Source organism: Orycteropus afer, unplaced genomic scaffold, assembly GCF_000298275.1.
Source record: "Orycteropus afer afer isolate SDZICR_OR568_19922 unplaced genomic scaffold, OryAfe1.0 scaffold00079, whole genome shotgun sequence".
In the NCBI taxonomy this organism is placed as follows: Eukaryota; Metazoa; Chordata; class Mammalia; order Tubulidentata; family Orycteropodidae; genus Orycteropus; species Orycteropus afer.
This window is the reverse complement of record NW_006921666.1, coordinates 5,974,033-5,985,691: the sequence shown is the minus strand read 5'-3', so window position 1 is coordinate 5,985,691 and position 11,659 is coordinate 5,974,033. Positions and strand designations below refer to the sequence as shown.

The following is an 11,659-nucleotide window of genomic DNA, read 5'->3' as shown; positions in this document are numbered from 1 at the left end:
TTTTTTTTTTTTTTTTTTTTTTGCAATAGATAGGAATAGATAGGGAAAAGCAAACCAGAGACCTGAAATGATCAAATTGTGAAGGTGGCTGGTCACAGGCAAGAGAGGAACATGGACTTCTTGACTGGCACTTATTCCACTCTGTTCCCTCCCATACTCCTCTGTTCAAGTCACCAAGACCCAGGTTATAAATAACCACGTAGCCTGCACGAGGACTCAGGAAGGTCTGCATAACCTCCTCCCAGTGCTGCTGCCTCTCTGCCATTGGACTGACCAGTCTCTCCCAAGGGAATTTATAAAGGAAAGAAGAATAGCCCAATGACTTAAATCACTATGAATATTTCTCTTACATTAGGTAGTTTCATTTGTCTAAGCCCTATTAATGAGGGTGTACAAAAAAGGGGGGGGGACCTAAATGGGTAGTTAAAGTCCAGAGAAGAACATATCTCCTCCTCACTTGTCAGCTATCTCATTATCTAACATTTTGTATGTATGACAATTGTAAAAAATCTACTGTCCAGCTAATTTGCATGTTAATGACGTATGCCTGGCAGTAGCAAACACTGAGGTGCAATGTGAGAGTAACACTGGCTATAATGGTTAAGGTTATGTGTCAGCTTGGCAGTTAACGTGTCAGAGGTCTGGCAGTGATGTAATGATGAAGTTTGGAAATTATATAATTATTCAGTTTGGCAGTTTTATTCTGATGTTGTCATCCTCCATTTTGTGATCTCATGTGGTCACCCTCCATTTTCACATGTTGTTGTTGTTGTTATGTGCCGTCAAGTTGTCTCCAACTCATAGCAACTCCTCCTTGGGTTTCTGAGGCAGTATCACTACGGGAGTAGATTGCCAACCTTCCTTCCGAGGAGTGGCTGATGGGTTTGAACCACCAACCTTCTGGTTAGCAGTCAAGTGCCTTAGGCACTACGCCACCAGAGCTCCCTCTTGCACATAATGCCAACTTCCAAATAATGATGACCTGGTCCTTGGCCTTAACACATCGATAACTGAGGAGTGAGTATAATCAGAAGTGTTAAGGAGAGAGAAAGACTGTCAAATAAGATTGTTCTGTAAAAAAAAAAAAAAGGATACTTTTCTACTGGAAAAAGTGGACTGAGAGGGGACATATAAGGAGCCTGTAGTTGTGAAGAATTCAACTTGGATGTACACAGACATGGTCATCAGAATCTGGAATTTAAAAGTTTGGTCTGGGAACATCGTCAAGCTATTTAACAGATGCATAGAGTAAGTACTGACCAATCAAAGAGGCCACTGGCCCTTTGCCTTCCTCATGCGTGTGACTGAACGTCAGCCTGACCTGAGATCCTGTAGAGATCAGTTTAGGGTAATGAAGGGAGGTGTCTTCTCACACCAGTTACATTATCCCATGATGGGGACATAAGCTCAAATATAAATAGCTTCTAAAAAAGATTTAGATACTTCACTCACAGGTATCTAAAAAACATTTTTTTTTTCTTAAATAAAACAATATTTAAGAAAAAACAAGAATACTGTGTATTCTCTCCTTTTGAAGTTGATATTTAAGATGGTTGTGCCTCTGTTTCTACCTTAAATTAGCCTATTATCTTTCATTTGAAGCTCTTTGGGCTCCTCTTGGAGATCCTTGTGTAAATCACAGGGTAGTGAAAATGCTCTTTCAACATTTAACATTCAAAAATATTTATTGTATACTGACCATGTGCCAGGTCTTATGATGAGTGCTAGGAACAGAGCGTAGAACAAAGCAGACCATGACTTTGTCTTTGAAGAGCTTACAGTGTAGTTGGGGAGTCAGATCATTTTTCATGCAGATAGATTCATAACTCCAAACTATGTTTAGTTCTGTCAGGGAAAAAGACCTAAGACATTTCTCTCCTTTCCTTCAGATTGTCTTCACAGTCACACTAAAAAGTCTGCTTTCTTTTCTCTTCAGGAACCTCCAGACAGGTGGCTTTGCCTGGGAGGGAGAGGTAGAGAACAACGCATACAGCAAGGCAACAGGGGTGATCCCCCAGCACAAGTATTCCCCCACTGCGGGCAGTTACCAACTCCATCTTGCCCTGCAGCAGCTCGAACAACAAAAACATCAATCCCGGCAGCTTCTAGACCACAGTCGAGCCCGGCACCAGGTAATTTAAGATACCATCCATCTGTTGGGATTTTTTGTTTTGTTTTTTAAAAATTAAGGTCAATAAGAAACATAGGAATTTTTAATTTTTTTTTTTTTTTTTTTTTAATTGTACTACCATGACCCTGGCTTGGATGGTTCATGTAGAATGCATTCTCAAGGACCATTCTGGTGCCATAACAGTGGCTTTGCTGGAAGGTGATGCTGAACCAGTGCTTGGCATTCTATCTTTAATTTGAATGTTTCTCTACAAAAGTCTCTTCTTTTGTAGTATTTATCTTTTCTACCATATGACCTTAATTAATTAACCTCCTAGCCTGTCTGATTCCCAGATACCTGAATGCTAGCATTTTAGACATCTTTATAGCTAAATGCATTACTTTCTTGCCTTCATAGACTTGGTGTACATAAAATGAGAAAAAAAACTCTGCCATCAAGTTGAGTCCAACACATAATGACCCCTATTGGATTTCCAAGGCTGCAAATCTTTACAGAAGCAGACCTCCCTGTCTTTCTTCCACTGGTATACATAAACACACAACAGTACTTTGTGATGTATCATTTTTTTAAGGAATAAATAGCTTTTAAGTTCTTCTTGGAAGAAATTGTCATAAGTTAGATAGTATTCTGGATTGACACTTACTCAACAATGTTTATTGCCTATCATTTGCTAAAGGAGCCCTGGTGACATAGTGGTTAAAGCATTTGACTGCTAACTGAAAAGTCGGCAGTTCATATCCACCATGTGCTCCATAGGGAACTCTTTGGGGCAGTTCCACACTGTCCAATAGGGTTGATTCAGGGTTGCTGTGAGTTAGCATAGACTTGATAACCCTGAGTTTGTTTTTGGAGGCACTGTTTTATGAGAATGACTGTCAACACAAAAGCCCTTACTGTTGTGGAACTTACACACTGTTGAAATATTTATTCCCTACCCACTGTCTATCTATTAAGTGACAGGAACTCTTTATTTAGTATATATGTGAGGGACCTACATAAGTATATTAGACTAGCATATCAGTATGGCCCCAATTACAGAGAAAGAATGACTTCACAAAAAAGTCAAACTGTAAAGAGTTCAATTTTTCTTACCGACTCTCAATAGTCATTAGAATCCATGACCATCACTGCAATAGGTTTTAAAGCTAACTCTGTACTGATTCTTTGATCTGCTCTGATATTTGCTTGCTGGTAGGAATATCTTCTATCAGCTTGATCTTATGGCATTTGCGTCTTTTCTTTTAAAAATGTACGTAGTTTACATTAGCTTGTGCAAAATTAATATTTACTCAAAGGTTAAGCTGGACTTTCCCAAAGTTTTTTTTTTTTTTTTGCTCTTAATAAGACAATATACAGCAAGGGGGAGGCCAGCAAAAAAAAAATATATATCATTATACTGTTTTCAGCTACTTTCCAGATATACCCTGTCATTTCAACCTATTTTATCACTTGATCATCTTTGTCTGTGACAGTGCACTCTGTATATTTTACTAACTCATTGTAACTGAGCAATTAAAGGTATAGGCATTTGTGAAATAGTGCTTTAGGTCGTCTCTGCTGGAGATGATGCTAGACTTCCACATCTGGAAACTATGGAATATAGCATCTCACTTCTTTCACCACACTGCCCTCTGTCACATAGAAATATCCTCATTCAGAAAATCTTTGCAATAACTGAAGCCAGTTTGCATTATCACAATTGCAGGTATTTATAATATGTATCTTTTGTTTTTTTGTTTGGTTTGGTTTTAGTTTTGGTTTTTAAATCTGGATAAACTTCTTGAAGTATTTTAAACTTCTCAACTCCCTGTTGTTCAGAGGACTGTAAATGCTACATTACCAGATGATGAATAATGGAGATGTCACTCAAACAAAAACCAAACCAAACCCACTGCTATCGAGTTGATTCTGACTCATAGCGACCCCCTTTGGGTTTCCGAGGCGGTAAATCTTTACCGAAGCAGATTGCCCAGTCTTCCTTCCACAGAGTGGCTGATGGGTGTGAACCACCAACCTTCTGGTTAGTAGTCAAATGCCTTAGGTACTACGCCACCAGAGGTCCTTGGAGACATCACTATTTCGCCTTATTTCCCTAATGTGTCATCTGTGGCTCTAACAAATCTAGAAATTTGGTCCCTTTTAAATCATGTATCTAGCCCTTGAAATGTTGAATGCAAAAAATGGATGATGGCAGGACATTGAAGCTTTGAGGCAGGAGAGACAGTTTTGCTGACTTTCACTTTTAGATACTGCTTCATTTTTAAGTTCCTCCAGTTCTTTTGATTAGCTTCCAGCAGCTCACATTCCTTTGAGAATTTGGAGTCCTGCTATTCTTGTGTGGATTTCATTTTTCACTGAGGATTATACTGGTTTAGTTTCACTGAACTATGAAGTATATGGAAAATATGTTTTTTTAGAATCTGTCAGAATATCTGTCTTGAGGAGGAGTCAGAACTCCCAAGAAGGGAGTTATCTCATGTCTCTTGGAGAGGGGACAGAAACTCATCCATCATAGTTTATATATGGATGTAACATCATTTTATGTACGTATAGAATACCGGTTTCTTTCTTTCCCGTTCTTCTAAGCCACATCTGAGTGAGGTAAAAATGACTAAGGGTAAAGTTCTGGGACTGTGGCGGAAGAGTTAAAGAAATTAAATCCTACTAGCTTGAAGAGTTTATAACTAGTAAAAGAGCAAATCAGTTATTAAATATTTGAACAAGAAGAATATTTCATGTCTCAGAGTATTTTATTTGAGAGGACGTTTAGAATCATTCTACAGAAGGAGGAAAACCCTGCTAAATTGTAAGCCTTTGTTTTTCATTTAAGGAGCTCTGGTGGAACAGTGCCTAAGGCATTTGACTGCTAACTAGAAAGTTGGTGGTTCAAACCCACCAGCCACTTAATGGAAGGTAGATGAGGCAGTCTACTTCTATCAAGATTTACCTCCTTGGAAACTCAGTGGGGATCACTATGAGTCAGAATCAACTCGATGGTGGTGGGTTTGGTGGGTTTGGTTTATTTTTAGCTTGGCTGATAGTTTGTGCAAGCCTGACTATTAGAATTATCACCAAATTGTTGAACCATATGAATATGTTATATTCATATAACATATTTTCAGTTATGTCCTGTATTTCCTGTTTTTGCTTTAACCTTTAGATACAAAAAACTCACTGCCATCGAGTCAGATCCGACTCATAGCGATCCCTCCTTGCATTTCCAAGGTGGTGTCTCTATGGAAGTAGATTGCCCAGTCATCCTCCTGTGGAGTGGCTGGTGGGTTTGAGCTGCCAAGCTAGTTAGCAGTCAAATGGCTTAGGCACTACGCCACCAGAGCTCCTAACCCTTTAGATAGAGATGGTAATTCTCTACCGTTGCTAATGAACACCATACTTTTTGGATTCATTTTTCTAAATTGTAGTAGCTTTTGATATATCTAACAGTTTGATTAATTGTCTGAGCAGTGGGTAGAAGAGAAATCTCGTTTTCCTAGCATGCATCTGTAAGACAGACCTTTATATGGAACAGGATGCTAAAGCTGGCATTTGGTTATTTCACATTATATTTTACACTGCATTACATTAATTACACTAGCAGTGCCTTTCAGTAGTGATCACCTAATAAAGGTCTTGGAAAGATCATGTGGCCTTTCTTGCATTACATGAAAAGGAGTTCTCCATTCTTTTCTGCCTCTACTCTGAGCACTTAGATATCCAGTTTATGAAAGATGTTAATTTCAAGAAGGCAAACTCTGATTCAGGATGTGAGTTTAGAAATGGGCATCTCTTATCATTCATGCAGAGTAAGCTTTGCTTATCATCTCTTGTCTAGCATGCAGTGAATCCAGTGGCAAAACATGGGTGTGGGAGAGTCAAGTCACCTAGAGTCACTGTCAGGGAAGTTCCCAGGGGCAGAGGCACAAGAGACAGATGTGATCCCGTTTATTTAGTAGAGAGAATGATAAAGAAAATGAGAGTGAGTTGAAACTATGGGGTTTTACACACTGATGGGTAAAACCAGTATTTTGAAAAACATTGTCTAGGTTAGAACAGAGGCCAACAAACTTTTTCTGTAAATGGCCAGATAGTGAAGATGTTAGCCTTTGCAGCCACAGGGTCTCTGTTGCAACTACTCAGCTCTGCCGTGGTAGCATGAAAGCAGCCGTGGAAGCAGCTGCCGTAGTGTCAGCTCTGACTCAGGGTGACCTTGTGTGGATCAGAGTAGAACTGGGCTCCCTAGAGTTTTCAGTGGCGGATGGTGTGGAAGCAGATCACCAGCTCATAAACAGATGAGTGGGCTGTGTCCCGGCAAAACTTGACTTACAGACAGTGGGCTAGATTTGGCCTGTAGGACACAGTTTGCAGGCTCCTGGTCTAGGGGAACAGAATCAGTGGGGAGGGCCTGGTAAAACACAGATTGCACTCCCACCCCCATCCCCACTCCATTTCTGATTCAGCACGTTTGAGTTGAGCCCCAGTTATTTCCATTTCTAACAAGTTGCCAGGTGATGCTAATGCTGTTCACCTGGGAACCACACTTTGTGACCTACCCTTCTAAAGGGAAGGAGATTGGAAATGTCTCCCCTTTGTTATCTGGATATTACTGTCCTTTGGAAGAAAGACTCGTCGTGTTAAATTTTAGTGTTGTGTTTATAAAACCTCAAGCAATGGCTTTTTTATAGGAACTTTCTTTCCACTTTTTCCACCCCATCTACCACAGACTGCTTATAAGTAAGTTATCAAAATTCCCCCTTGCTCAGCAGGACAACCAAAATGTGGTTAAAGAGAATGTTGACACATTGTGAAAAGTGGACACTTTGTATAGAACTTGTCAAATGGGAACCTAATTTGCTGTGTAAACGTTCTCCCAAAACACAACAAGATATTATTTAAAAAGAAAACAGCCTCCTTGCTCCTTCTTCTTATCAGGGTACATTCTGCTCGGCAGTTACTGCTCCCAGGAATCAAGGCTTGTGCACAAGAGATAAGTAAGGGAGTCCTCCCTCTTTGTTTAGCTAATAGTCCACACTTAGTAATTAACACTTACTGTGTTCCAAGCACTGTTCTAGGCCCTTTACATATATTAGCTCATTTAAAAAATGAGTTTCAAGATGGTTGAGGAAATTACAGAAGTATCTTGCTAATCTAGGGGTGATGGAGTGAATCTGTGATGTATTGATACATCCTGATGGGTGTCTTTTCTCTAATTTCCCTCCTGCTTTCCAGTTCCTTCTACTGGTTTCGCACCCCTGAAGGAGAAGGCATAAAGCCTTTCTTTCAGCTGAGTTGGGGGACTTTCTTAGGCAACAGTGACTACTGGTGACATCAGCATGAGAAGCTCTCCACGCTGGGGTCTGTGAGGAGGGCTCCACCGGCTATGAGGCCCGACTGACCTGATTCTAATTGCCGACACGGAGCTGATGTTATTCTTGGCCCAGGACAGAGCGATTACTCAGTAGTTTCTGTTAAAATGATCCTTTGTTAAACTTCTGCTCCCAGCCCCCCTCTCCCTTCCCTCCCACTCTCTTCTCTGCCTCATCCAGACTGAAAAAGAGCCCAAAACGCAGAAAAATTAAGGACTTTTGATGGCCAAGGCAGAACTGCTGAAGTTTCTTTAAACAACAACGAAGGGGGATGGGGTGCTGTGGTAGGTTTACTTTTAAAACGTTTTGATTCTTCACTGGTTCCCTTCGTTCTCTTTCTAAAGCCCTTCACTTTGAGTAGACTGAATCTTCCACGTTAGCAGGGTAACTCCAAAGCAGGAAAAAAAAAAATGTACATCCTGAGTTCTTCTCATCCTTCCTCCACGCCTGTCCTGTACTTCCCCTCCCCATCATGCCCAGTGTCACCAGACTAATGCAGATTCCTTTGGGGGGGGGGGCAGCTCAGCGTTAGCATCCAGGGGCCTTTCCGTGTGCTCGAAACACCCAGTGTGCTGTGTGTACATGCACATCTCACAGGTGTGGAAAAGATTCCCGTATAAACCCAGCCAACACTTGTTATCCTGCTCCTAAAGTTCATGGCTTGTGTCTAGAAGAATTCTGCCCTCCTGAAGGAACTGAGGCTGTTTCTCCCTGCCCTTCAGCTGCTGTGTGTTTGTGTTGTGGGGGAGGGGAGAAGGAACTCAGCAGGCACCAGGCTGTTTTCAGGCAGGCAGCAAAAACAAGCCAGCTCCTTACACGCACAAAGAAAGCAGCACTAAGAAATCAGCCGAGCAGCCTGGCTGCGCAGGCATCTTCAGAGGGCTTTCTGACGGCTATCGGGGAGGAAGGTTGGACCTGGAGTGTTCAGCGAGAGGGACTTCTCTGTGTGCGCTGGACTTCTGGAGCATATTGACTTAACTCTCATAACCTGCTGCTGCTCCCCCCACCCGTCTGTTTTGTTATTCCTTGCAGCCTTTATCAGAAACTCATGTACCACTTAACGTTTCTAGCTTTTAGTAATTATTTCTTTTCCTAGGACCATTTGATTTAGCAGATTTTGACAAACCAAACTCTTCTCTTCTTGCCTAAAATTATACATTGAAAATACGTGAAATAAAACATGTAAAGCTGCATTCATCTGTTTTGAAAATAGGCTCTCTACACAGGCTTTGGAGGCAGATAATCCTTGTTTACAATCTTGGCCCTGTGCAGTCTACGACCTAAAATGTGTTAGTCAAACTTCTTTGAACCTCATTTTCCTTATCTCTAATATGGCAACGGTCATATGGACCTTGTAGATCATCATGAATATTGTAATTCTTAGTACGTTACCATGTGTCAGTCTCTAAACCAGGTGTTCATTTGTATTATCTCAACGAATCATCATTTAAAAAAAAAAAAAAAAACATTGCCATTGAGTCAGATTCCAACTCACAGCAGCTCTATAATATAGACAGAATAGGAGCTGGTAGTGGCATAGTGGGTAAGACATTTGGATGCTAACCAGAAGGTCTGTGGTTCAAACCCCCCAGCTGGTCTGCAGGAGAAAGATGAGGCAGTCTAGTTCCATAATGATTTACAGCCTTGAAAACCCAATGGGAGTTGCTATGAGTCAGAATCGACTGGATGGCAGTGGGATAGGACACAGTAGAATTGCCCGGTAGGGTTTCCAAGGCTATAAATCTCTAATGAAGCAGACTGCCTCCCCTTTCACAGAGTGGCTGGTGAGTTTGAACTACCAACCTTTTGGTTAGTAGCCCAATGCTTTAACCACAGGGCCATCAGAGCTCCTCTGAATCATCACAACTGTACTCTTATTAGCCCCATTTTCCAGGTGAAGAAACAGCTTCAGAGTACTACATAACTTTCTCAGGGTCACATACGTTTGAAATGGTAGACCTGGGATTTGAACCCAGGCCCATCAACCTCCAGCATCCATGTTCTTGAGGATCATGGTATATATTGCCTCCTTGTTATTAAAACTCCTGACATTTAGTAAACATTCGATAAATAATAGCTATAGCTGGAAGTAAAGAGCTCTGGTGGCACAATGCCTAAGGCGTCTATCTGACTGCTAACCAGAAAGTTGGTGGTTCAAATCTACCAGCCACTCTGCAGAAGCAAGACTGGGCAATCTCCTTCTATAAAAATTTACCATCTCAGAAACCCAATGGGGGTTGCTATGAAATCAGAATTAACTCAATGGCAGTGGGTTTTGTTTTGTTGTTTTGTTTTTTTTTTTGATAGCTCTAAGTATTTTTAGATAAATTTCTAGTGGCATTTCATATATTTAACAAGTACCTATTGGCACCTATAAAATTGTATTGACAAGTTGTAGCTATCTTAACCAGTCTCCTCCTACTCATAGGCACTGTCTCACAAGAAGAGATTTAACTAAATATGTTTCAACTTAGGCCCAGACGTTATCCCAATTGCCTCAAATTCTTACTTAAAGAAATAACTTAATGAGGTGTGCCTAGGCTCAAAAATCTTAGAAATGCCCCTACTTTACAACAATTCCCCTCTTTGTACTTTTATTATTAGACAGTAGAGTCAGGGACTACCAAGGTCCTGCAGTATCCTGAAATACCTTCTAGAAGTTTAGAGGGTTGGAGCACATGTGGGGACTGTTATTAATAACAGAAATTCTTCTCCAGTTACCACTTTGTCCTTTTAATCCCGTTATTATTACTGGTAATACTATTTAAGTTTTATTTCTGTGAGAGGTATTTTTTGAAAAGACTGCCTAGAAACATAGCAGCTATCTACAAATACCAATACCAGAGGACACCATTGCGTAACTAATACTATGCTTGCTTTTTTCAGTACCTTATAAATGTGATTTTTAAATGTTTTCATACAATACAAACAGTTCATTATGTTCCTTCACTAATGATAATAGTAGAAGTTTCTATCCTGAGGTGGTTTTCTAAGCTGCTGCCAGGGTAGAATCCCTGCCCTACCAGTGAGAGGCAGAGAAAGGCATGGCAGTGAGTACTTCCCATATGTCAGATTTAGTATCATCTCTACTGATGAGGAAATTGAGGCTCAAAGCATTTAAGTAACTTACCCAAGTCACAAAGCTGATTAATTGCAGAGATAGTGTTTCAAAGAGCTCATCTTTTCCACTGTCTGCCCCCTCCCCCCGCCTTTTCAGAAATGACTCTTCCTTGACTCCTCATGTACACATTTACCATTGTTCACTTAGGGTATTGAGGAAGGTGGCATAGTGCAGGGGATCCCTTACACCAGACTCCATTGGTGTGAATTCCAGCTTTACTACTTACTAGCTGTGTGAGCATTAGCAAATCACTTAACCTTTTTGTCTCTTCATTTCTTCAACTGTAAAATGGAGGTGATGATGGGAACAACCTCACTTGAGTAGAAGGGTTCATTGAGCTAATACCATGTAAAGCACTTAGAACAATGGTGACCCTGGTAAATGCTTAATAAAAGTTAGTTGCTCTTCTTATTATGTATTACTTGCATCTTAAATAGCATCATGATTTTAATTTGGAGGTGTTAGTTAAACCCTCTGTGCAAGAAGCTAAAATTAGTAAAAAATTATCTTAAAGTATTTTAGAAGTCTAAGACTCATGAAGTATTGATTTGTTTTTTTTTAAAAAAAATAGGTAATTGGTTATTTGAACAATTAAAAATTATATGAAAATGAACTTGTTTACAATTACTAGAGAGATATGAATAAAAAAGTAGAAGGAGTAATTAATCTTAGGATAAAATTTGATATTATTAAATAGTTTGCACAACCATATACATGTCTTCTCAAAGAATTGGCCAGTGAAAACCTTATGAGTAACAGCGAAACACTGATATATTACTGAAAAACTTTATGAATAGCCCTGAAACATTGTCCAATATTGTCCCAGAAATGAGCCCCTCAGGTCAGAAGACGTTCAAAATATGACTAGGAAAGAGCTGCCTCCTCAGAGTAGAGCCCACCTTAATAATGTGGATAGAGTAAAGCTTTTGAGACTTCCATTTGCTGCTGTGGCACAACTCAAGAGAAGAACATCTATTAATAATCGGAACATGGAAACGACAAAGTATGAACGTAGGAAAATTGGAAGTTGTCAAAAATGAAATG

The 11,659-nt window shown here is 40.2% G+C and overlaps 1 protein-coding gene across 1 annotated transcript in view; it reads left to right on the top strand.

Annotated features, from left to right (window-relative positions):
* Positions 1 to 11,659, top strand: part of TTLL5 (tubulin tyrosine ligase like 5) — a 305,298-nt gene that overhangs the window by 234,402 nt on the left and 59,237 nt on the right. Inside the window, exon 29 of the mRNA XM_042781014.1 lies at positions 1,937 to 2,132. Coding sequence (XP_042636948.1) covers positions 1,937 to 2,132 — 196 coding nt within the window. The remainder of the gene's footprint in view (positions 1 to 1,936; positions 2,133 to 11,659) is intronic.